At 40.8% G+C, this 27676-nt stretch overlaps 1 protein-coding gene across 3 annotated transcripts in view; it reads left to right on the plus strand.

Annotated features, from left to right (window-relative positions):
- The window catches only part of ZNG1A (Zn regulated GTPase metalloprotein activator 1A), a 56108-nt gene that overhangs the window by 12413 nt on the left and 16019 nt on the right, over positions 1-27676 (plus strand). For all 3 annotated transcript variants that reach the window (XM_075931674.1, XM_075931672.1, XM_075931675.1), the window contains 6 exons: positions 1655-1714; positions 2975-3012; positions 8901-8947; positions 10813-10899; positions 11752-11796; positions 23775-23831. In XM_075931674.1, the coding sequence (XP_075787789.1) occupies positions 1655-1714; positions 2975-3012; positions 8901-8947; positions 10813-10899; positions 11752-11796; positions 23775-23831 (334 nt within the window). The remainder of the gene's footprint in view (positions 1-1654; positions 1715-2974; positions 3013-8900; positions 8948-10812; positions 10900-11751; positions 11797-23774; positions 23832-27676) is intronic.

Consider the following 27676-nt stretch of genomic DNA (forward strand, 5'->3'; position numbering starts at 1 on the left):
GAGGTTCTTAGCAGACTGCATTAAGAACTAACTCCTCTTAGGAGTCCTGATTCATCCTTTTTTCATTTCACCAAAAAGCCCTCCTTTCTGCTACTACATAGAGGGGAATACCTGAAACCTGGAGTAGATAAAGATCAGCCAGGAATAGCAGAGGAAGAAAGGACCAATGACAGTACGCTAGAAAATGGGGTTCAGTAGATATAGGCTCAGAGAAAAGGAGCAGCAAGGCAAGCTGATGTTAAATGCATGGTTAGAGAGGTAGGAGCAGAATCGTGAAAGTGTAGTCAGGAGTCTGAGCTGAGAAGAGGAAGAGCATGACTATGTAGAATAGGGAGTGGGCAATAATTTTTGACAGGGGTCCACTCTAAGATTTTGGAAAGCGGTTGAGGGCCTCACTCTTTCAGAAACAAAATACAGGACTATGTAGCACTTTAAAGACTAACAAGATGGTTTACGAGATGATGAGCTTTCGTGGGCCAGACCCTGGTACCTTCCCTTGCAACAAACCCCATTGCTAGCTTTGTCCACATATTCACGCTGCTGATTCCATTATTGGACCTAACCAAGTGAGTTATAAGATCAAGAATACATATTCCTGCGCATCCAGAAATATAATTTATGCTATCATGTGCCGAAAGTGTCCGTCTGCTTTGTACATTGGACAAACGTCTCAGACACTTCGCCAAAGGTTCAATGCCCACAAAACAGATATTAGACAGGATCACAAAGAAAAAACAGTTTCTTGCCATTTCAACCAGAAAGGACACTGTCTCAATGACTTAATTACCTGCATCCTGCTTCAGAAGCCTTTTAAATCTGCACTTGAAAGGGAATCCTCTGAACTGTCATTCATGCTAAAATTTGACACTCTATGCATGGGTCTCAACAAAGACCCTAGCTATCTTACCCGTTACAAAGATAGCTTCCCCAATTATCACCTCTAATACCATTAGCTCACAGACATTTACCTTTCCCCACCTCTAATACCATTAGCTCACAGACATTTACCTCCCCCCCCCCGCATCCCCGTTCTGTTCTGAAATTTGATTTGTCCTTTTCATATGTGTTCATTTTTTTAATTGTATCCTTTGGTATATATGGTTGTGACTATTTTCTTCCACTATTTGATCTGAGGAAGTGGGTCTGGCCCACGAAAGCTCATCATCTAATAAACCATCTTGTTAGTCTTTAAAGTGCTACATAGTCCTGTATTTTGTTTCAGCTACACCAGACTAACACGGCTACATTTCTATCACTCTTTCAGGATATTAATGGAGGAATTCCGAGGTGTTGGATGGAGGTTGGGTGCGGAAGGGAGCTTGAGGAAGGGATTGGGTTGCAAGAGGGAGAATGGGATCTGGGAGGGAGTTTGGATGAAAGATGCAGTTGTGACCTAGGGCAGAGGACTAGGATGCAGAATTTGGGGATGTGATCTAGAGTAGGAAGGCATTTTGATCTTGGACAGGAGATTGGAATGCCAGATCTGTGAGAGGTTATTGGTGAAGGAGGGGACAGAGGGTTTAAGTATGTGGAGGGTGGGGGGGGAAAGGTTAGGAAAGTGAGGCATCAGGGAAAGTTGAAGAGTAGCAACTGCAAACAGGTGTGATTTTTCTGGTACATCCTCAGACTTGCAACTAAATGCCTTGCTTTTTAGGTGCTGTGGCCTCCATGTTTTGGGTTGATGCTGAACTAGGAAGTGACATATATCTTGACGGTAAGAAAAAGTGTATGTGTGTCTTCTATAATACTTGTGAGGGTGTTCTCCCACTTTAGTTATTGTTGTTTAGTTATTTGAGTTATTCTGAACATTTCATTTCAAGAAGTAAACAAGTAGCTTGATTGAAGAGGCATGAGTGAAACTTAGTTGCTAGTATTATGTAGGGATGTGTTAGGATACAAGGTTAAACAATGAGCCTGGGTTCATGGTTACACAAAGGTAACCCCCACGCTGCTGCCTCTTATAGATGCAGCAGCGTAGGGTGCAGGGAGAGGTGGCTCTGCGGGAGCCAGTGCTCGTGGGTTTCTTGCTTAAAAGCTGGCTCCCAGTGCACACCGGCTCCCAAAGAGATGCCTCGCCTCTCCCCTGGGTAAATGCGTAACCGCTGAAAAATTGTATAGGTTACACGTTTGGGGGAAAAAATGCTTTTTTTAACATTCTTAGTATTATGTAGGGTTGACCTCGTGTGTGTTATTTTCTCAATTAAAATGTTTAAACCTTAGGTTCTTTTACTGGTCTGTGAAAAGTTGCCAAATTCTGAAGTCAATGGCAGTGATAACTTCTTAATTGCACAGGAACTACTTTTCATCATAATAGACTGTTTTAAGTTGAAAACAATGTGTATGAACAAATACTTTTAACACTGTATAGAGAATGTAAAGCAGTCACTAATGATGTGTTTTATAGAATTTCTTCTTGCCACTACAAAATCTGGTTATATTGGTGTAATTTGCTTTCTTTGGTATCAGTTTCATCATTGAAATTATTCCACACTATAGGCCACCCAGAGAATTTCTGGGTCTGGAAAGAGTTGGAAATTCGGAACCTTGTTACTTATCTATACATCCTATCTTTGGTTGGTTTGTGTTTTTCCTCCTCTCAATCGCTTTCTTTAGCACTCTTGATCTCTGTCCTCCTTTCTTTCTCTACATCAATGCAGTAGTGTCTTGTACCAATTGGTGTGTTCCCCTACGGTCTCCTTGGGCTCACTGTAGTGGTGAGCCTCTCAAAAATATTCAGTGTGTTGTAATCAGGCTTATTTTGTTCACATTTTTACTTTAAGTAGATATGAAACAATCACTTTCAGCAAGACTGGTTATAAAGAACTGAAAGTGGGATTATAATAAAAACTCTTGTGTGAATTTAACTCTTGCTGCCCCTGTAATCAAGTAGCTAATATACTCTTAGCCATTTTCATTTTATTTTTTAATCCGTACTCTTTATTGTAGTTATCACTTACAAACTTGTTTTTTTCAGGTATTGTATCTATTGTTGATGCTAAGTATGGACTGCAGGTAAGATAATGATATTTAAAAAACAGTGTAAATCAAAACAGTAGGTAGAAATGATGGCTGTGTACATGAGAAACTAGGGAAATACCACCTAGATATGGAGCCACTATAACGTAGGTGTATAGCTGGTTGGAAAACCATTCCCAGAGAGTAGTTGTCAGTGGTTCATAGTCATAGAATCATAGAACTGGGAGGAAACTTGGGAGGTCATTAAGTTCAGTCTACTGCATTTATGGCAAGACCAAGCACCATCTAGACCATCCTTAACAGGTGTTTCTCTAACCTGCTCTTAAAAAAACTCCAATGATAGAAAATCCACAACCTCCTTAGGAAATTTATTCCAATGGTTAACTACCCTGATCATTAGGAAGTTTTTCCTAATGTTCAACCTCAGCCTCCCTTGCTGCAATTTAAGCTCATTGTTTCTCATTCTAGCCTCAGTTATTAAGGAGAATAATTTTTCTCCCTCCTCCTTATAACAATCTTCGAGTTCTATGATTTGTGTATGGATTACATTTTTAATATTATATTAATTCTTGGGGTTTATGACGTTATGTTGGAATTCCAATTTCATAACAAATTATAGCACTATTTCATCCAGATAATCCAAAGATGTTAAGATGCCTCTTCTTTGACCTTAATGTAATGCTTTTTAGGTGAACAAGAAATAATATTGCACAGTAGTTCGCAAGCTGTTTGCAGAGCGCTTCTCTGTTGCAACTGTTAGGTTAAGAGGTATTTGTTCCTCTTGTCTCTAGCAGTTTATAAAGATACCCAGGCGCTTTATTGCAAATAGGATCTTAGATAACTGTAAAAGTTGCTGGAAAGATGAAGATTCCCTCTTTGGTCCCCACCAACAATCAGTGCTATTTTTAAAGGAAAGAGGAACTGATCTCAGGACCTGGAGTAGGCAGTAATCAGTGGGATTAGAAATGCTATTAGAAAAAGTGTATCTAGGAAATTAGGAAGAAAGGGACAAGACAGTATGTACAAAGGTGAAGAGAGCCAGGAAACCAGAAGTGCTCAGTTTAAAGGAGGACCATGCAGTAGTAGAGGACAAGTGTACCAGGTGGCAGTATGTATGTGGGGGTGGGGTAAGAGATCTAGATGAGAGACAAATGGGAAATGAAATTAGATTAATAGGTACTGTGACTAATTTAAAAAAGGCTAATACTTTTTAAATTCAAGACCGTTAAAATACATTTTTTCAATATTAGACAGTTAGTATAGCTATCACAGGGATATTGTGAGATTGAATGAAATGAGAGGTGGTCCACAATTATCATAAATGAAACCAGGTGCTATGCAAAACTATGAAAATATTTGAGTTGCCCTTGTTTTAAAATCTAGATATTCTCTCTGTTTTTAAGCATACTTAATGCTTTTTGGGTAAACTGAAGGATGGTGTTTTAAAACGAATAAAACTGTTAGATCATTCTTTCTTTGATATCCTTGTTTGCTTTATGCATCTTAGGATTTTATGCCTACATTTTTACAACCTTGAGTGTTTTTATTAGTGTTCCAGAAAGTGGTTAGAAAGAGTCTATTATGGACAGAGCATGTGTGAGAGAAACAAAAATGAAATGCTAAGGTAAAACTGTGGAGAAACCTATGGTAAATGTACAAGCCATAAAGTTTACTAAATTCTGTGGAAGCTTTTTTCAGTGCTTTCAAAATACAGTTGGTGAGGGAGAAATATAGAACAGTGGAATTAAAATAAAATTGCAGAGAATTGCCAAAATAGCTAGTACACTTAAACTTTTAACACTATTTATAAAGAATTGATTAAAGCACGTCATTTGTCATTATTTCTCTTTTCTGGATCTCTTCAAGAATAGTGAAGTATCAGAAGGAGGAAAGTTGGAAACTTATTTTAAACATTCCTAACATGAGATATATTTTAGTCAAGGGATTTAGAAGATAGCCTGAGTGAAAGTTTATAATCTTTTTGATAGAGTTCTAGATGAACAGAAGCTCTTTGATTTCATATCTTGTTTCAGTAAGGCACAGTGTTCAAGGCTCTATCTTTAGGTTGCATTGCATTACAGAAATGTTTTATTATCCAAATAGAATAGTGTAAAGCACTTTAACTGTTATACATATAGCCTTTTGAAGTTGTATGCTAGCCAATTAATCTTTATAATATCTCTGAGATAAGTTTTAGGTTTGTTTGGTTTTTTTAATCAAAGAAGAAAGTGAGACACAGAAATTACATGATTTGCCCAAGGCCATAGAATAAGTTGCACAGCGAGGATTAGTACCTTAGGGTATGTCTACACTACAAAGTTAGTTTGAACTAACTTTCATAGGCGCTACACTAGCGCTCCGTTAGTTCGAATTTAATTCGAACTAGCGGAGCGCTTAGTTCGAACTAGGTAATCCTCATTCCACGAGGATTAAGCCTAGTTCGAATTTACTAGTTCGAATTAAGGGGTGTGTAGCCCCTTAATTCGAACTAGTGGGAGGCTAGCCCTCCCCAGCTTTCCCTGGTGGCCACTCTGGCCAACACCAGGGAAACTCTATTGCCCCCCTCCCGGCCCCGGACCCCTTAAAGGGGCACGGGCTGGCTACGGTGCCCGTGCCAGGTGCAAGCCTGCCAGCACCCAGCCAGCAGACCCTGCACCTGGCACGGATCAAGCCACCCACCCGATGCCCCCCAGCCCTCCCCCTCTTCCCGGGACCAGGCTGGCGGCTCCCGGGAGCTTGCCCGGGACCGCAAGAGGCGGGCACCCGCCTGGGCTAGTGTGGACATCGTGGACTTTGTCCACGATCTCCACACTAGGCACAGGAAAGTGGCCTTCTAGGGCAGGAGAGCTGCCAGCCTGGCCACCCAGGAGCAGGTGTGCATGAAAATCAAGGGGGTCCAGTGAGACCCCCGACCCTGAGCCGTGCGCTTACAATGGCCGTCCTGGGTCAGACCAAAGGTCCATCTAGCCCAGTAGCCTGTCTGCCGACAGCGGCCAACCCTAGGGACCCTGGAGGGGATGGACCAAAGACAGGGACCAAGCCATTTGTCTCGTGCCATCCCTCTCCAGCCTTCCACAAACCTTGGGCAGGGACACCACTCCTACCCCCTGGCTAATACCACTCCATGGACCCAACCTCCATGACTTGATCTCACGTCCCTTTAAATTCTGTTCCAGTTCTAGCCTTCACAGCCTCCTGCAGCAAGGAGTTCCACAGGTTGACTCTTTGCTTTGTGAAGAACAACTTTCTGTTACTAGTTTGAAGCCTGTTACCCATTCCTTTCCTTTGGTGTCCTCTAGTCCTTCTTTATGGGAACTACTGAAGAACTTTTCTGTATGCACCCTCTCCACCCAACTCCTGCTTTTAGAGACCTCTATCCTGTCCCCCCTCCGTCTCCTCTTTTCTAAGTTGAAAAGTCCCAGTCTCTTTAGCCTCTCTTCATATGGGACCTGTTCCCAACCCCTGATCATTGTATTTGCCCTCCCCTCTCCCAGCCCCTCTCTTCCCCTCTCCCACCTCCTTTTCCCAGTCTCCCCCAGTTTTGTTCAATAAAGACAGATTCCATTTTTGAACACAATTGTCCTTTATTTTGAACATCAAGAAAAGGGGCTAGGGAAGGGTAAGTGGAAGGAGGTGAGGGAGGAATGGGGTACGAGCCCCCGATGGGGAGGACTGGGCTGGCTCTGCGGGCTTCTGGGGGTGGAAGCTCTCCTGCAGCTCCCCAATTGCCCCCTCTCCCCAGATGGCAGCCTGCGGCAAGTGCAGCCGGTCTGATGGCCGAGTGCTGTGATGTGCCCAGTGTGGGCACTCCGGGCACTCCAAGCCAGGACTGCTTTGCAAGCAGGGCACCCCTGAGAACTGTCTGTCCGGGGTGGGGGTCGGGTCCCGTTAAGCGCAGCCCTGGGCTAGCCTGAGACAGCATCTCCACGCTCTAAGTCCTCCTCTGATGCCCTGCCGGCACTGCTTCCGGCCATCCTTAACCCTGGTTCAGGGTCCACTTAATGTGGACATGCTAGTTCGAATTAGCAAAATGCTAATTCGAACTAGTTTTTTAGTCTGGATCCCTTAGTTCGAATTAGCTTAGTTCGAATTAACTAATTCGAACTAAGTTAGTTCGAATTAACGTTGTAGTGTAGACATACCCTTAGAGTTTTTGACTCTCACACTTGTTTTCAATCCACTGTGCTGGATGTTTCATTACTTGCAAAATTCTGATTTTTGGTTTTCCTACATATTGAAGCAAAACGTACTTTATTGTACAGAGCAGGGTCATGTATATAACTGAATGCTATAAATTGTTTAATTTATGAGTTTAGTGAATGTTTTTACTTGTGTTGAGTAAAGTGCTAACAATAAGAAGCTTTGAAATAAATACATAGTAAATGTTTAGCATCTCTGCTAGCCTGAAGAAACCTCTTACATTATTAAATCAATAAACTGGCACAATACTGACATACTGTCAGGATAATAGAAACTTTAAATTTCTGAGTCATACGCCAGATAAATAACTTTTGCTTTGTATAAAGAATTTGCTAACTTGTCCATTTCTTTTGGTTGCAAAGCCTGACCTCAGCAGCTACTTGTGATTCAAAGAATTCTGAAGGCAATACAAGTAATGACACTGGGATAATAGGCAGCAATTTAAGAATGTCATGCTTCACAGATCCAACCCATCACAAGTAGAGCTAAGAAATAGTACCCTGTGGCCAGCCAGCAAAATTGAAACTGAAGTGGTAATTGATATCATGGGCTATCACTCTAATGGGATTGTCACCCAGCAATCTGAAATATTCATTTTTTAATCATGGGCAAACGATTGGACAACTTGAAATGACAGTTGTCTGCTCTCAGGACCTGACACTCAGGCCACTGACATTGTTCTTTTCAGAGGTACAAAGCTGACAGCATTTAATGCAATAGAATCAATGAGTTGAGAGTTACAGAGAAAAGGTCAGAAGAGAGGTTTCATTCTAGTCCTCCTGTTATTGCACAAGCTGTTGAAACAATTCAGTTAGAAAACAGTTTTGACTTTAAAAACCAGCAGGAAAAATAGACTGACATTATGCAATGGGATTTCTTTTTAGGAACAAGTAGTTATAGATGCCTAACCAATCTATTTGAAAGGGTAGTTTCATTTTGTTTTAAATTTATGTGCATGTCATGGAATTTATTTCCACCTTAAATCAGGAGTATTATAAAACCAAATCATTTAAAAAATAATAGAGTTGATTGTTGGAGCAGCTGAGAGCACAGATAATGGGATAATCACAACCCTATGTAAATCATTGTAGAAATTATGACTGATGGTGGTCTACCCATGCAGACATAGAGAAGAAGTTAAAGTTATAACTTGTCACTCGATAAACAAAATGTGATTAAAATAAAGAAATGAAGTGGTAGAGGATCATGCATGATTTCTCCCCCCCCCCCCAAAAAAAACCCCAACAACTCGTTTAATAACCCTTCTACACCTGGGAGATACCTAGATAATTAACTTATCGTTTGTTTGAAATATACATTATTACTTTTTATTTAGTTTTTAAACTTATAACACCTCATTTTTCTTGGTAAACTAACACAAAACATGGATTCTAATGCTTTTTTACCCCACAATAAACCTTAATGTTTAAACAAAAACTGTCAGCAGCTCAGCACTCTATAGAATCTTACGATAATAAACAAAAAAAAGTTGGTAAAAAAAACAGATTTGAACTTCCAGAAAGGGGGGGATGTCTGTTTATCATCATTTTGTTTATATAAATAATAAAAATGAGTTGGGGCATACTATACTCCAGATATCATCCTCCTTAATTTTTTCAACAATGTATCTAAAACTGATGGTTATCTTGATTTGATGTATGTGTAAATGGATGTTTGTTACATGACTACTCTTGATGTAATAATTGTTTTTATTCTTTGTTCAGCATTTGACAGAGGAAAAACCTGATGGCCTTGTCAATGAAGCAACTAGGTATCAGCATAAAAACTATTAATGTAAAATTGATAAAAGCAACCTCAGTATGTAAATAATCATAGGAAATGAATATCATCCCAGTACACTGGGCCAGTGCAAGATCATTTGTGTACCTCATTGTCAGCTTAAGATCTAGAGACAAGGTGGGTGACATAATATCTTTTATTGGACAACCATCTGATAGTGAGAGACACAGGCTTTTGAGGTAACACACAGTGTTTCCCACATCTGGAAGAAGAGTTCCATGTAAGCTCAAAAGCTTATCTCTCATCATCAGAAGTTGGTCCAATGAAAGATATACCTCACTCACCCTGTCATCCCAGGATATTAGAGCCAGCATGGCTACAAAAACATCATACAGCATAAGAGCTAGTCATTTTGTTTAAAAAATCCAAACAACTCCTTCTGCCCATCTCACAAAAGTAGTTTTGGGTATTTCACCTGAACTTCAAGCATCTGGATATTACTATCCTATCTTTTTTTCTCTTCCTCCTCTATGTACAAAGTTTTGTCAGATGCCCCAAGTAAACTGAAAAGTAGATACATATTCTTCTCTATTATTTTAATTAAAAAATGTATAGTATCAATAGGTTTACTTTAAAAAAAGCTTTACGGGTTTTTTTAGTCTTGCTTAATATCTTGAATTCAGACTGCAAGAGGGACTAAGTGGTTCACAGAGTCCTAGTACTCAGGGATAGGCATTCTAAAAGATCTCAATATAATTAATCCTTTGCATTGGAACAAGCATTACTCTGCCTAACCTTCTCTGCTGGTGCATTTTTCTTGTATCATACCAGCGCAGCTCCAGGAGTGGTGTTAACAGTGGGATCACTAGTGTAGACAGGCAACTGGTAGTTTATTCACCATGTTGTCTCAACCTGCTTTGCATGGCTTGGACAAACTGAAGATCAAAAGGCTGGTGATCTGACTTTACTGGTGATACCTTTAGTGGGAAATACAAAAAGCAAATGCTACCGCATTCATATTTTATGAAGAGTAAGATGCATACCGAATTTATAAATATAGTGTTAATGAAAAAAAGCTTTGTCTATAACACTGTAATTTTAAAATAAATTGTTTTAATGCAATAATTTTACAAAGTAGTCACAAGAAACATTTTTAGTAGTGGAACACGCTCGAGCCCTCCAACAATGAAGTACAAGTTGGATCTCTGTAGTCCAGACTTCCATTGTTCGGCAATATCTATGGTCCAGCATCCCTGTGGGTGCTTCTGAGCTGGAATACTCAGGAAGAAGCTGGGCCCCACACTCAGCAACTCCTCTACTGCCCTCCCAGAACTTCCAGAGTGCCACAAATAGCTCAGGGAAGGAGGGGAGGAATATGGATAAGGGGGATGCTTGGGGGAAGAGGCAGGGTAGCTGAGGAGCCCCACAGTGTGGGGCTAGGAGCACGGCCCCCTGGCTGGCAGTGAGGCCTGGGAGCAGCCTGACAGCTGTGGAGCTCGGGTGATTCCACTGGGCTGTACTCCTGGCCCCAGTCTTGGGGGCTCCACAGCAACCCTGCCTTTTCCCCCCAAGTACTCTCTCCACCACTAGTACCCACTCAGTTTTGGCCCCTCTGCTGATGCTAGAGTGGAGTCCTGCAGCTGGCAACAGTAGAGAGGCTGGCATTGACATTTCCTGGTTTGGGACTGGTCAGGGTCTGAGGGTGCCAGAATAGGGAGGTACAACCTGTATATCATAATGTTTTTACATAGTCCTACTGATATCTAGACTTGGCTCCTAATTCAATGCACTCTTGCTTGCAGTGTTTGTTTGTTTGTTTTTTAGGGTATGGAAAATGGTATTTTTGCATTGTGGAATACATTTCAGTTTTCTCTTTTATTTTGTGTTCCTCTGCAGGCAGATTGCACTAGCTGATCTAATAATCATCAATAAAACAGATTTGATTTTACAAGAAGAACTGAAAAAATTAAGAACAGCTGTCAGGTATGAAACTGATAGCATGAATGTTATATTGGCTGACAGTTTTTTGTTTATATATAAACTTTTACTTCTTATGGCGGCCACAGAGGTTGGAGATTGCATGATTACCATGACATAAATGATTGCCAGGAAACAAATTTGCTCACAGAAGAGAGAGCAATTAAATAGTGTTCCAGTACATTTATGTATTTCCACAAATTTTGGTATTTTGCATATGGTGATTGCTGTTCACCAACCTTATCCAGTAACTGTATAACCCCCTTTTAACATTTATTATATCAGTTTTTGTACAAATACTTAAATATTTCTAAAGAAACCTTTACAATAATTAATAGCTATTAATTGCCTTGGGGAGGTAAGGAGGATGTGGAATAATTATCATTTGTGGGTAAATGAACAAAAATCCTGGACTAAATTAGTGGCTAGAGGTGAAGGCAAAAATGTCTTCTGCTGCCACCACAGTACCTAACTTGCAGTGAAAGGAACAAACAAAAAAAACCCCACCAAACACTGAGTCTAAAAAGTCTTTTCCCATTTCACAAATTAACTAACAAAAGGTCCTAAATAAAAGTAAAATTGCTTAGGCCCAGCAACATGGGGCGGGGGAGATTTTGCCTGAATAAAATCTGTCTCTGTAAGACTAGTTCTCTGTTGTCATGGCTAGCGAATATCCAGGCAAGATGAAAGAGAAATACAAATGGAGATTGCTATGGGGTTGTACAACAATTTAGTGACAAGAGTTAGATGGATTATTACTCAGGAGTTACTGGTTCTTATTTCTCTGCTTAGTTTATTACATTATGAAATTCCGTTTTATTCACATGTAATTTCTCCTTTTTTCCTACTCTTTCTCAGGTCAATAAATGGGCTTGTCAAAATTTTAGAAACTCAAAGATCAAGGTAATATTTAGCGTTGGACAGTATCTCTTGTTGCCACTTCCTATTTCTGGTGTGACAAATTGCTGTATATTTTTAGTCCTAGTCACTGTAAAGGAAAGCTATCAGGTTAAATATATTTAAATGACATCTATTTTACTATCAGCACACTTCAAAAAAAAAGTGTGACTTTAGATTTAAGTCTTATGTTTGGTTTCTTTTTTCATATTTTTATCAGTTTCCAGTTAGTCCATTATAGACTTTGTAAGGTTTAAATGCATAAATTCAAAGAAAATTAGGGGATTTTAATAAACATTGGATTTTTTTTTTAAAAATCACATTTGTACTTGTATTGGGTTTAGATTTTGCAAAACATTTTTTTTTTTTTAAGAACATAAATTTTGGGCTAAATTTGACCTGACAATAGCTTTCAGTTATTGAAACTCTCTGTGCTAGCGCTGCCATTGGAGGAGCATCACTGGTTAGAAAAATGCTAGAGTAGATTCAGCCAAGGTGGCTTTGATACATTTCAGCAGTTGGCAGTCTTTCTGTAATTGAGGCTTACATATAGAAATCTCTAGATCATTTACATAGCTTTTCAATTATATGATCCTAGTTGTCATGTGACACATTATCTATCTGCTTGCACTGGGAATCACACTACTCAGCAGCAGTGTAGACATACTCAATGAACAGCTGAAGTGTGGTGTAAAATTAAAGCAGGTATTGGTGTGGAGTTTGTTCCATGGTGAGTGATTGGTCTTCCAAACAACAGAGCAACACCTGCACTTTTATAGCCTTACCAGATACACACAGACTTTATGGCCAGAAGGCACCATCATGATTATCTTAGGCCAGTGTTTTCCAAAGTGATCCGCAAAAGCACTTGGAGAAACCTGTTAATTGGCCGCGCCGGTTTGTTTACTTACCGGCACCGCAATCACAGAGCCTCACAGCTCCTATTGGCTCCTATTTCACTGTTTGCAGCCAAGGGGGAGCTGCGGGAAGTGGTGCGGGCCAGGCCACTGCTTCCTGCAGCTCTCCTTGGCTGCAAACGGTGAAATTGAGCTAATGGGAGCTGTGAGGCTCTGTGGCTGCGGCACTAATAAGTAAACAAAACTGGTGCAGTCAGTTAACAGGTTTCTCAAAGTGATTTTTCTGGGCCACTTTGAGAAACACTGATCTAGGCTGACCTCTCTCTCTGCACATTATAGGCTAGAAATCCTCTCTTACTCCCTTCTGCAATATGCCCATAACTTCTGCCTGAATTATTTATATCCTCAAATCTTGCTTTAAAGACTTCAATGTACAGAAAACCCACTACTTACTGTAGTTCAAACCAGCAAATAATTAGTGATATTAAAGCAATTCTGTTTCGTATATTTATATTAATCCCGTATTCTGATCTATGCTAATATAAATTTAAAATATTTTAGAGAGAATACAACTGCACTGAATTCTGGGGAATCCATAGCATATTTGAGACTTCCAAAATGCATGAAAAACATTTTTATTACACATAGCGTTGAAATGCTCATTCTATAGGGAACATATGAACAGCCATATTAGGTCAGACCAAAGCCAGATTTGTTCCCAATCTGGCTAATAGCCATTGATGGACCTATCCTCCATGAATTTATCAATTTTTTTTTGAACTCTATTAAAGTCCTAGTCTTCACAGTTTTAAAAAAATCAATATTAAACCTATGGTTTTTGTTTCTACTGGTGGTGCACAAGAGCACATGCATCAGTGCATACACAACATGCATTCCACACATGGGTGGAAAAAAAGAGGGAACCCTGACATCCACATGACATAAAGCTATAAAAGGCTAGTGAAACAAGTTCATTTGGCAAGTGGTTCTACAAGTTGTGCAGGTGGTTTGGCAAGTGGTTCTACAAGTTGTGTGTTGTGTGAAGAAATTCTTCTTCTTTGAGGAGTGTCCCTGTAGGTGCTCCACCTTAGGTGTTTGGGGTGCCACTGCGCCTCTAGTCAGAGATTTTAGGTCGCAGTGCGCTTGGTAGGCTGGTCACATGGAGCAGACCGCCTGCGCAGTGCTGCTACTCCGCATGCACATCCAACCATCTCTTCTGTTCCTTCTCTGCCCCAGAGAGCATCTGCATCCGAAGCACAGTCTGCTTTGGTCTTAACGATCTTGAGCAGTTTAATATCATTTGCAAATTTTGCCACTTCAGTGTTTACCCCATTCTCAAGACCATTTATGAATATGTTGAACAGGACTGATTCCAGCACAGACCATTATGGGATACCACTAATTACCTCTCTCCATTCTGAAAACTGACCATTTAGATTTACCCTTTGTTACCTGTCTTAACCAGTAATCAATCCATAGAATACTAGAACTGGAAGGGACCTTGAGAGATCATCAAGTCCAGTCCCCTGCCCTTACAGCAGGACCAAGCACCATCTAAATCATCCCTGACAGATGTGTATCCAACCTGCTCTTAAATATCTCCAGTGATGGAGATTCCATAACCTCCCTAGGCAATTTATTCCAGGATTTAACCATCCTGACAAAGGGTGATGAAGATATTGAACAAAACAGACCCCTGCGGAACTCCACTTGTTATGCCCTTCAGGCATAACTGTGAACTGCTAATAACTAATCTCTGAGAGAGGTTATCCAGCCAGTTATGCACCCAGCTTATATAGCCCCATCTAAGTTGTATTTCCCTAGTTTATTGATGATAAGGTCATGCAAGACCATATCAAGTACCTTACTAACGTCTAGGTATACCACATCCACTGCTTTTTCCTTATCCACAAATCTTGTTATCCTGTCAGAGAGAGCTGTCAGATTTGTTCTTTACAAATCCATGCAGGCTGTTACCTATCACCTTATTATTTTCCAGATGTTTGCAGATGAATTCTATAATTACTTGCTCCATTATCTTCCCTGGCACAGAAGTTAAACTGGCTGGTCTGTAGTTTCCTGGGTTGTTCTTATTTCTATTTTTATAGATGGGCACTATATTTGCTCTTTTCCAGTCTTCTGGAATCTCTTCCAACTTCCATGATTTTTCAAAGATGATAGCTGAAGGCTCAGATACCTCCTTTATCAGCTCCTTGCGAATTCTAGGATGCATTTCATCAGACCCTGGTGACTTGAAGGCATCTAACTTTTCTAAGTAATTTTTAACTTGTTCTTTTTTTATTTTAACTTCTAAACGTACCCCATGTCCATTAGCATTCACTATATTAGTCTTCCCTTCATTATTAGACTTCTTGGTGAAAACCGAAACAAAGAAGTCATGAAGCACCTCTGCCATTTGCAAGTTTCCTGTTGTTATTTCTCTCTCTTCACTGAGCAATGGGCCTTCTCTGTCCTTGGTCTTCTTGAGCTAAGTGTCCCTGTGATTTGGAGGCTAGAAATCTTGCTTGGGGAGCAATTAACCAAGTGCTGATCTTGCTCATTAAGGTCTGTGCCATTATTACTTGCAGAGTCAAGATCTGATTCACCCACCTAGAGAGGCTCCTCCCCCCTTCCTCCTTGCAGAGACTGGACTGTGTGTGGTACAAAATCCCATGACACTTACCTGTCATAAAGGTGCATCCCCCTGCCTCCGGAATAGCCCACTGTATTCCCTGGGGGAGCTGAGTGCTCTGCTGCACTCTCTAGAGTGCAACTAAGACTCCTTCGGGACCTGTTCCATGCCTCCCATCCCAGGGCATGACAGGAACACACTGCTCAGAAGAAACTTAACAAACAATGAATAGTCCCACAGCACCCCAGAGACCAACAAAAATGTAGATGGTATCATGAGCTTTCGTGGGCACAACACACTATTTCAGATTGACATCATCTACATTTCCTGCTAGCCTCTTAGGTGCTGCAGGACCATTCTTTGTTTTTTAATTTTTTTCAGTTACAGACTAACACGGCTACCCCTCTGAAACTGCTCAGAGGGTGAGCTCTAGTGAGGACTTGCAGGTTTGATATCAAAGCCCACAGCCAGGGCTCAGATGGTCCTGACTGGTGTAATTATCCATATGGTACCTTTTAAAAAAATCAATATTAAACCTACGGTTTCTGTTTCTACTGGCAGTGCACAAGAGCACATGCATCAGTGCATACACAACATGCATTCCACACATGGATGGAAAAAAAGAGGGAACCCTGAAATCCACATGACATAAAGCTATAAAAGGTGAAACAAGACCATTTGGCCTCTTCTCTGCTATGATCTCCGGACTATGGGTGTCTACTAAGGGGAGCATTCTAACCAAAGGACAGAGGACCATCCAGTATTTTGGAAGCAACCAAATATTCAGCAAGCCAGTGGTTTATTTCATCATTGGTTCAAAATTGATCCAAGAACATTGCAATGTGTGTCTGTATTTGATTGCTTTCCCGAATTGTATCTCATCTCTGATCCTCTGGGTGGGACTCATTAAATAGCTGGGCAGCCGCACAGCTTACAGGGAACCTTGTCCAGGAGGTAAAGTCTGCCCTGTCCCCTGCCTCTGTGGCTGTTCTCAGGCAAGGTGTTCTCATCTGTCTGCATCATCTGTCTCGGTCCATGAGAGGACCTTCCTTCTTATCCCATGACAACTCACTTTGCTTAAGAGCTTTTGGTGAGGGACCTTGTTAGATTTCAGAAAATCTAAGTGCACTATATCCATAGGATTTCCCCAGTCCACATGCTTGCTAACCCTCTCAAAGAATTCTAATAGAATAATGAGGCATGATTTCCCTTTCCAGAAACTGTGTTGCCTTTTCCCCAACAAATTATGTTCACACCCAGTTTGCATAATTCTGAAGTTAGACTTTCTGGTCTGTAATTGCCAGGATCACAGATTTGATACAGAAGAGGATTTAAAGCATAGGTTATAGACCACCATTAGTAGTACCACAATTTCAAAGATTTTCTGGAAATCTGAGTTCTGGAACATTTGAGCTATTTCAGAACTCTTGGGTGAATGCCATATCTGGTCCTGTTGGCTTTTCACTGTTAAGTTTATCAATTTGTTCCAAAATCTCCTCTAATGACGCCTCAGTCTGGGACAGATTGTCATCTAAAAAGAATGGCTCAGGTTTGGGAATTTTCGTAACATACTTAGCTGTGAAGACTTCATTTAGTTTCTCGGCAGTGACCTTATCATCCTTGAGTGCTCCTTTAGCATCTTGATTGTCCAGTGGTCCCACTGGTTATTTAGCAGCCTTCCTGCTTCTGATGTACTTAAAAAAATTTGATAATACTTTTTGAATTTTTTGGCTAGCCGTTCTTCAAATTCCTTTTTGGCCTTCCTTATTATATTTTTACACTTCATTTGACAGAGTTTGTGTTCATTTCTATTTTCCTTACTAGGATATGGCTTCCACTTTTTAAGCAATGCTTTTTTATCTCTCTCTGCTTCTCTACTTGGTTGTTAAGCCATGGTGGCACTTTTTTGGTTGTCTTTTTGTGTTGTTTTTTTATTTGGAGTATACATTTAATTTGAGCCTTTATTATGGTGTCTTTGAAAAGTTTCCATGCAGCTTGCAGGGATTTTACTTTTGGCATGGCACCTTTTAATTTCTGTTTAACCTCATTTTTATGAAATTCCCCTTTCTGAAATTAAATGCCACAGTGTGGGGCTGCTGTGGTGTTATTCTTATTAAATTAAGTTGTTGAAACAATTCTATTTGAACTATTAACAATTACCTTCTGTTGTGTATTTTGAAAATAAGCTGGGCAAATTTCGAAATGTTATACCTAAGCATATGGAACAGAGAAAGCACAAAATGCTCTGGTGCATAACTACAGGTTGAAACTCTAAAATCTGGGATTCTCTGATCCAGCAACATCTGTAGTTCAGCAGGACCACAGATACTGCTGGTCTAGTGAGCCCTGACTGGTCAGGGGGTCAGGAACACAGCCTGGACAGGGCAGGACTGGCACTTTGGCCAGGACCAACAGCGGGGAGCTCAGCCCTGGTAAGACTGGCAGTATGGAGCACAGTCCTAGCCAGGGCAGGAAGCGGGCGAGCCCAATGCCCAGGGCTGTCACCCAAGAGCAAAACAGATAGCCAGGAGAGGAGTCTTGACCTCCACTGGTCAGGCAAACTCCCTGATTCAGGACTGCTTGGGTCCTGAGCGTGCTGCTCAAGGGAGGTCCAATGGTATCTTGTGACCATTAACCTTTACTGTTCTGTCTTTATAGGCATCATAGGGGTTACTATACCCTGAATCACATTAGATCATTTCTTTAGGAATGAACCAAAGGGTCTTTATTATCAGCTGTTCCTTCATCTTCACAATTCACTTGGATGGTCCCACAAGTCAGTTCTCTCCTTCATTCTGTTGTTATGTATATCAGTTATTGGGAGAGCTAGTGATACACCAGAGGAAAGCATGCCAACAACGGACAGGTCACACACAGCTATGCATCCTTTTAATATAAAGGATTCTATTACTTCCTACCGTGAGATCAGTACTTATACCAAGAGATACTAGCTGAAGCTGAACCCAGACAAAATAGAGATGATAGTGGCAAGATGGAGGAAGTGCTCTGCAGAAATCTGCATAACTACCTCCTCCATTAAAGACATCTCTCATTTTATTGGTCTGGAGCTCTGGGTCCTCTTTCATTCTGCACTACATTTGGACACCCAGACTACGCCAAAAATGCACTTTCTTCTGTGGGAATCCAAAAGATTGCATCAGATTTTGTCAAACAAGTATCTGGTGAGAGGCAGACCTAAGCTCAACTACTAACATTTTATGTAGCTACAAATGAAAGAATGGCTTGCTTGCTCCATTCATCTGAAAAAGTGTGTTGTGCCCATGAAAGCTCATGATACTATTTACATTTTTGGTTAGTCTCTAAGGTGCTGCAAGACCATTGTTTTTTAAGTTTTAAATAGAATAGTTTAGGCTTCAGCAGCCTGCCTGCTCAGCAGCATAGGTTCTTAGCAATACACCCTTCCACTTTGTACTGGCTTCCTGTTGAACACAGAGCCCAGTTCAACATCGCTATTTTTTTTCAGAACCCTCCCTGGAGTTATTTTTTAACACCTAAAGGACAGCTCTCCTTCTTTTGACCGTCAGTGGTGAATTTTGTCAGTGGAACAAAAAAAACCTGTTGCTCAGTAGGAGAAGAATTGTGGGTATAGCAGATGGAAGCTGGGCCAAGATTGCCAAGTGAAATAAGAATAACCCTCAAGCATTTGGAACTAAATACAGAATGTGCATATTTTCCCGCAGTCTCCCTTGATAGTACCTTTGGGTGTGTCTACACTACAGCACTAATTCGAACTAACTTAATTCGAATTAGTTAATTCGAACTAAGCTAATTTGAACTAGTGCATCTAGACCTAAAAACTAGTTTGAATTAGCATTTTGCTAATTCGAACTAGCCTGTCCACATTGAGTGGACCCTGAACCGAGGTTAAGGCTGGCCGGAAGCAGTGCCGGCAGGGCATCAGATTAGGACTTAGAGCGTGGAGCTGCTGTCTCAGGCTAGCCGAGGGCTGTGCTTAAAGGGACCCGACCCCCTGGACAGACAGTTCTCAGGGGTTCCCCGCTTGCTTGTCTACCTCGATGAGGGACAGCAAAGCAGTCTTGGCTTGGATTGCCCTGAATGCCCACACTCGGCACATCACAGCACTCGGCCACCAGCCTGGCTGCACTTGCCTCAGGCTGCCATCCGGGGGAGGGTCAATCGGGGGGCTGGAGGAGAGCTTCCACCCTGAAGAGCCCGCAGAGCCACCCCAATCCTCCCCATTGGGGGCTCGTACCCCATTCCTCCCTCACCTCCTTCCACTTACCCCTCTCTAGCCCCCCTTCCTGATGTACAAAATAAAGGACACGTGTGTTCAAAAATAGAAACTCTATTTAACAATACTCAGGGTTGGGGCGGGGGTTAACCTCTGGGGAGATTGGGAAAAGGAGGCGGAAGAGGGGAAGAGAGAGGGTGGGAGAGGGGAGGGCAAAATGATCAGGGGTTTGGAACAGGTCCCATATGAAGAGAGGATAAAGAGACTGGGACTTTTCAGTTTAGAAAAGAGGAGACTGAGGGGGGATATGATAGAGGTCTATAAAAGCAGGAGTGGTGTGGGGAGAGGCTGCATAAAGAAAAGTTCTTCATTAGTTCCCATAATAGAAGGACTAGAGGACACCAAATGAAATGAATGGGTAGCAGGCTTCAAACTAATAACAGAAAGTTCTTCTTCACAAAGCAAAGAGTCAGCCTGTGGGACTTCTTGCTGCAAGAGGCTGTGAAGGCTAGAACTATAACAGAGTTTAAAGAGAAGTTAGATAAATTCATGGAGGTTGGGTCCATGGAGTGCTATTAGCCATGGGGTAGAAATGGTGTCCGTGGCCTCTGTTTGTGGAAGGCTGGAGATGGATGGCACGAGACAAATGGCTTGGTCATTGTCTTCGGTCCATCTCCTCCAGGGTCCCTACTGTTGGCCGCTGTCGGCAGACAGGCTACTGGGCTAGATGGACCTTTGGTCTGACCCAGTACGGACATTCTAAGCTCAGGGCTCAGGGGTCTCACTGGACCACCCTGATTTTCATGCAAACCTGCTCTTGGGTGGCCAGGCTGGCAGCTATCCTGCCCTAGACGGCCACTTTCCTGTGCCTAGTGCGGAGGTCGTGGATGAGGTTCACGATCTCGGCACTAGATCAGGTGGGCACCCGCCTCTTGCGGACCTGGGTAGGCTCCCGGGATCCGCCAGCCTGGTCCCGGGAAGAGGCGGAGGGCTGGGTGGCAGCGGGTGGCTGGCTCGTGCCTGCTAGGTGCAGGGTCTGCTGGCTGGGTGCTGGCAGGCTTGCACCTGGCACGGGCACCGTAGCCAGACCGTGCCCCTTTAAGGGCTCCGGGGCTGAGAGGGGGGCAGAAGAGTTTCCCTGGTGGTGCCCAGAGTGGCCACCAGGGAAAGCTGGGAAGGGCTAGCCCCTCACTAGTTCAAATTAAGGGGCTACACAGCCCTTAATTCGAACTACAGGCAGTCCCCGACTTACGCGGATCCGACTTATGTCAGATCCGCAGTTACGAACGGGGCTTTTCTCGCCCCGGAGGACACGGACTGCGGGACCTCGCGGTCCCGCTGCCCGTGTACTCCGGGGCGAGAAAAGCTGCTCCGCGTCTCCCTGGTCTGCAGACCAGGAAGACGTGGAGCAAAGCCGCGGAGGGGCTAGGACAGTGGGGCAGCCCAGGCGCGCCTGGGCTGTCCCGCTGCCGGCTTCCCCCGAGGCTTTGCAAAGCAGCGCCCCAGCTGCTCTTTCCTAGGCGTCCAGATTCAGCTGCTGTTGAAACTGATCAGCGGCTGATGCCAGGCAGCCCAGGGCAGAGCAACTCTGCCTCGGGCTTCCTGTAATCAGCCGCTGGTCAGTTTCAGCAGCGGCTGAATCTGGAAGCCAGTTCCGACTTACATACAAATTCAACTTAAGAACAAACCTACAGTCCCTATCTTGTACGTAACCCGGGGACTGCCTGTACTTAATTCGAACTACGCGTTAGTCCTTGTAGAATGATGTTTACCTAGTTCGAATTAAGCACTCCGCTAGTTCGAATTAAGTTCGAACTATCGGTTTGCCTGTATAGCGCCTATCAAAGTTAATTCGAACTAACGTCTGTTAGTTCGAATTAACTTTGTAGTGTAGACATACCCTCTGCTTGCATCAACATTCTTCTCTTGCATGTTCAGTAGTTATTAAAACCAAACCAAAACAACAAAAAACCCTTAAGTTTGCTTCTTCCTAACAGGGAAGGGGAAGAGAGATTGCCATTTTTACTCATGGGAGGTGCTCAGATAAGACTGTAGTTGGTGCCAATGTAGGAACATAGGTTGAAAGGCTTTTTTTTTTTTTTTTTGGTAGCAGCATGGAATTTTATTAAATTTTCAGATGGTAGTGTGTGAGTTTATCTGATGGTCAGTGTTCACAAAAATTTTAATCTTGTTAACATGTCCATTGATTTAACTTATTTGAAATTCTGCTTGCAATCTACTCCGTGCTGGAAATTTTATGTCCTGCTGCTAAACAGTTACACTATGAAAAGTCTTCTCTGCAGTGACTGTCATGTTAATTTATACGGATTGTCCTCATATTGTTTTTGTTGCTTTGTTGAAGTAGGAAGGTGAAATGTATTTAAGGAGTGTCTGCAACTTCACACTCCTTTCTTATTAACTTTTGAAGTTATGCTGAAGAATACTTGGAACAAGAATAAATAGCACTTACAGAGGGCCCTTCATCATTAACTCATTTATTATGAAGTGTTTCCCATTGCTCACTTACTGTTTTTCTAGTGGTCTCACCAAAATCATGTCTGTTAAGTCAGCATGTGTCTCTTTTTAACACAAAAAAGTTAGTAACTTCAGTGGGCTTTTTAACATTTAGGCCTAAATTTTGAAAACTATTCTGCATTCAGCAGCCACCACTGGCAACAGAGGCAAGTTGCTGGATGTTGAGCACTTCATTTACTTGTCTAAATGGGAGCTGGGCCTGTCTGAAAATCACCCCTCTTATGGATTCTGAGCATTTTTTTATAAATTTGGGCCTTAACAGTAGTTCCTTTGTTCTAATGCAGCTTTTGGTTTTAAAAGTTTGTGTTTTTTTTTTTAACTTCTGCAGCAAGACTCTAGATTTCATTAACTATTGCTAGTATCATGAATCTACAGACTGTAAACCTGGTAATGATGTGTGTGATTCTGCTATTGCAACAGTTAGCTATGTAGACAGAGAGGATAATGTCTGAGAACACAATGGTGACCCCAAGTCCAGCTGGGGAAAAAAATGTGGAGGTTGGAGAGGGAGTTCTCACACTTTGTATATGATTTAATTATGCTAATAATCTGGCATATTGGCTGGACAATATTTAAATCTGGATGTCTGTGTTTGAGCTGATTTCGTCATACTTACTGTGACATCCATGCAACAGGACAAATCCTAAGTCTTATGCATGCACCTGTGTGCAGGGTATAAATGGGAAAAGGAGTATAAAGGAATCAGACCCTTATTGCGCAGTGGCAGAGGGAGATGTTCTGCAGGAGCTAGTGCAGAATCTTTCCATTTCAAGTACCTTTATGAAGAAAACGTAGCAGTATATAATAATCTTTAACACATCTCATGGATCATATTGCCCACTAAATGGCTTTTTAGGAGAGGGGAGGGGACTGTAGCTGTATTTCAGTCATCCTGGATTTAATGCAGTGGTGAATTAGAGATCATTAGAAGTTGTTGATGCCAAGAAATTAGCAAGATACAAAAAAAATTGGACATTTGTATGGATAACAGCAAAATCCAGAGTTGTTATAGTTTATGCTAACACTTTTGGAAGGGATATTAAACCTCATGCTTCAGGGCTGAAGTCATTATCTAGCTATAAAGAGTTACTACAGGCTTCTTACACCTTACTTTGATGCTGATCAGTAGGATTCTGGACTCCTCTGGCTTCAGATGTGATCCATATGTCAACTGCTATGTTCCTGGTTAAATACTCTTCACAGGTGACACTGTTTGTCTATCTTGTACTCTCTGTTCAAAACTGGGAATAGTTACACAGATTAACAGTAATATTAGCTTAGTACTTGAGAGCATACATCCTTTAAGATTTTTTTCTATCTGTTGTCAGGCCAATATTATGCAAGTGGTAGGAGCATTTACAATCTGCCTTAGTGTTTTTGTGACTTTAATATGAGTTTATGGAGTACTACTGAGAACAGACAGTTTAGACGCAGCTGGTCATAAACTAAAGAAGAGGTTTATGTATGCTATGTATTGTACCTTAAAAATCTTTCATCCTAGAAACAGCTTTGTGTACTTGCTGTTGGGGGCATGTTTAATAATAATATTGGCCAAGACCCATAAGCCTGTGGATTTTTCCTTTTAACCATATCTTTGCTTTTATATTTTCAATAAGAAAATAACTAGTTCCTTAAAGTCGACCAAAACCTGTGTCGTAGCTGAACTTTTTTGTAGTTTTGTTCACAACTATAAAATATTTAAGTTGAGAAAAGTATGGCTTTTATTAAAGTTTCTTTATTCTTTTAGAGTTGATCTCTGTGAAGTTTTAGACCTTCATGCTTTTGACAGCTTATCTGGATTAAGGTACAGTATAATTTATAATCTTTATTTTCACAATTGATTATACAGTAAATCATAAGAAATGGTCATACTAAATAGACATTATCACTTTAAAATTGCAATTGAGTTGCTACTTTTAAATCCAATTTTAATCTCTTGTTTAAAATTCTTAATTGATCTTCACATTAATCACCTAGGCATCCGACACATTTTATTTAACGTTTGAAATTAATTGAACAAGGAGATATTGCATTTGGAAAACTTAAATGTTATTAATAACAAAGCCAACTTTAATATTTGTTTGCCATTTTGTAGCAAAGAGAAAACTCCGACTTTACTGGGCGATATCTTTTGCCCAAGACACACATTTCACGATGAATGTGTGTAATTACAAAAGTTACTAATACTAACGTTAATAACATCATCAGGCAATACAAAACCTTAGCATTCATTTGAAGAAGAAAAAGCTTCAGTCCCTTTTCTTCCAGAGAGAGGCAGCTTAAAATGTAACTTGTTCACTTTACAGTGGAAAACATGTTTTTATTCTATTAAAAAACTTGTGAGGGTGGTTCACTGTGGATTGATCCTGCCCACAGGAAGGGGCACATAGTATCTTCATTATGTATTCCTTCAGTCCAGTTCTCACCCACATTACTTTTAGAGATTCTCTGTGGATTGCAGGTGTAGCACCCAGAAAGTATCAAGTTAAGTTTGCTTTTCTCAATTAAGTCTCTCAGGGTGTGTCTAGACTACTGAGTTTTGTCGACAAAAGTGGACTTTTGTCGACAAAACTATACCAGCGTCTACACTACCGCTGAGTTCTGTCGACATAACGTCGACAGAACTCAGCAGTTTTGTCAACGCCGGTATACCTCATTTTACGAGGCATAACACCTTCTGTCGACAGAGTTCTGTCGACAGAAGGTGCTATTGCCTGTAACACTGCGTCCAGACTACGGAGTTCTGTCGACAAAGCAGCTTGCTTTGTCGACAGAACTCAATGTGTCTGGACGCTCTTTGTCGACAGAAGTTTTGTCGACAGATACTGTCAACAAAACTTCTGTCGACAAAATGCAGTAGTCTAGACATACCCTCAGACTGTCTTAACTCTTCCTCCGCAAAATAATGCCTACAGAAAATCAGAAAATGGTCACCTTATCCAGTCATAAAATTAAGTTTCATTTTATCAGCACTTGCCAGGGTGTCTTAATTAACTACAATGTCTGAATCAGATTCCTATAAGGTTGGATTGGCATCTTGCCATGTAGCCCCTGCCCAAGTAAGAGACAGCATGTATCTGTGCTGCCCAGGAACAGGGCAGAGATCAAGCTGTCTTGCTGAGTTAGTATTGTGATTAAAATCCTGTTTCCCACTTCCTCCACTGAGGAAGTAAAACTTCAGCAGTCCTTTTCCTAACATAGGCTTACTCTTTCTCCACCCCACCTCCACTCTCTGTCCAGCTGGCCAGCAACTTTTTGAGGGTGGAAGCCAGGATTTTGTCATTCTTTGCACCTGTATGGAAGGGAAGAGTAACAGCCATTGGCAGCTATCCTCCTCTCATGCAGGGTGTAGATCCTTACACTCATTTACTCTAAAGATTCACCGCTGAGCTCAGAATAGAGTGTATGGAGTTATGCTGCTTTAAAACTTTCTCTCTGTTCTTACATTGTATGCTTTACAACAACAACAAAAATAAATCAGTCTATAACTTGACACAAGTGCACTTATACACAAAGAACAAAAATATACAGTGACAAATTACTGCAGTTTATATTGGAAACATATGTATGAAACTAATAGAACCAGTTTCTGAGGTGTGCATTCTGTGGTGTAGTGTGTAGATAAGCTACATGCAAATTAGGGTGACGATAAACTGGCATTTGTACAGACATAGAGTTGACATAGCATGAGTTACTTTATTTGGGATGTTAGTTCTGAATTTCTTGAGGTTCTAATGTTTGAAAGATGTTTTGTTGCTTTACTCTAGTGTTCTTGAAAAGTAAAATGTGTACTCAAACTACTGATATAAGCCTGCACATTAAATAAGGCTTTGTGTGAAAATCATACCATACTTTATTTTGAGTATTTTTTCTACAATTAAAATTGTGAAATTTAAGTCACAGTTCTAACAAGCCATGCTATTTGGAAATGTATCTGATTGATCAGCATTTGTTTTTATTTTCATGCACCGAGCTGACAAATAATACAATTGTATCTCTTTCCCCTGCCATGTACAATGTGGACGAAGAGCAAAAAATGACACAAGAAAAGCTACAGTCTGAGATGCATAAAAATGTTTTATTTAACATAGTTTTTTAACACCATTTTTGCCCCATGCAGCACTTCTCTTTTAAATAATTTGTAATAATTAAAGTGAGAATGGACATTACAGGTAGACTTAAATTTAAAGTGAGACACTATTGAGGGTTCTATGCACAGTAAATTGCTGCATAAGCCTTTTCTGTTAGGGTAAAATTATTCTGAGCCATAAAGTACAATTCAGATTTTGAGTCCACCAAAATGTGGTGTGTTCTGACCCATCTCTCTTGGAGATTTAGGCTCAAATGTAGAGTCTTAGGCCACAGTGAAATTTTATGTTGTGGCTTCATGTTGGTCCTTATTGGATTATTCTGCACCACAAAATATCACACAAAGTGATATGATGTGTGTTTGATAGGATTAGGACTAAAGTAACAAGGGTGTCTCATGTTAGGAATTAATTTAATTATCAGCTATAAAGGAGCTGTCCCATAGTATACTTTTCTTTAGTAAATGCTACAGGTCCTTTCTTCTGCCCCTAGTAACTTTTAAAAACATGATTTGAAGAAGGGAAAAGGAATACAATGTTTTTTTGCCTGGTGTTCTTAGTAATACTGGTCCCATGACTCAATTTGCCCTTTGTTTTGATAATAAGTGGATTGATGTGCTGCATTTTTAGAGTATTACAGTGAATGCTAATTTCAAAACCTTTATTATTACTTGCAAAAACTGTATTTTTGCTAGCTGTCTGTGCATGTTAGAACTAAGAAATGTAAACTCTTGTATTTTGCCATTTGATCATAAATTTAACTTGCATAGTAATAAAATTATTTGATTAATTTTAAGAATGATTCCCTTTTTATCCTTTGTCCCCTTTAACTTTGTTTACATTAGCAAATGTCACTAAGATATTCAAAGGGTCCTTTCCATTTACTATGTTTGGGTTACAGAAAGGAAATTATAGCTATGAAATTATGTATGGCAGTGATTAAAAAAACAAAGTTAAAGTTATGGGTACTTAATTCCTTCTTTTACATTAGATGTATTGTATAGTTGCAAAACAAAGAAAATCCTTCAAAGATTAACCAGCTGTGAAGGATTAAACTTGACACCCTCCTTACCATGACTCCTGGGGTGACTAATTCACTCCAACAGCTTGTCTACACACAAACTTTCCCCCTCCCCTCTTCTAAACCCATTCTTGCCTATTTACCCCTCACTGTTCTTCTTAAACCTTGCAGATGTTTTGTTTTGAAGTTCTTGGCTTCCCTGTAGCTGAATATGTGCTACAATTGTTGAAGGCATAATCTGCTGGAAAATGTTCATCTGCGCATATTCAAGCAGTGCCTTTTACAATTTCTCTCCATCCCTTGCATCTGATTAAATGTGAAGCATTCTGAAAGTGTAGGTGCAGATAAATATATAGGTAATATTTTTCTTAAAATAAGATTTCTGAAAGCCAATAATTACAAAGAAGGCACTTCAAAAATTTTTGCCTATTGAAAATTGTGTATATATAATCAAATCATTGTTGTCATGATCTGTATTAGCCAGTCATTGATCCAATTCACAGAATGGCCATGGCAAGACTGTTACTTTTTTTCTGGCTT

This window comes from Pelodiscus sinensis, chromosome 6 (assembly GCF_049634645.1).
Source record: "Pelodiscus sinensis isolate JC-2024 chromosome 6, ASM4963464v1, whole genome shotgun sequence".
NCBI classification, from domain to species: Eukaryota; Metazoa; Chordata; order Testudines; family Trionychidae; genus Pelodiscus; species Pelodiscus sinensis.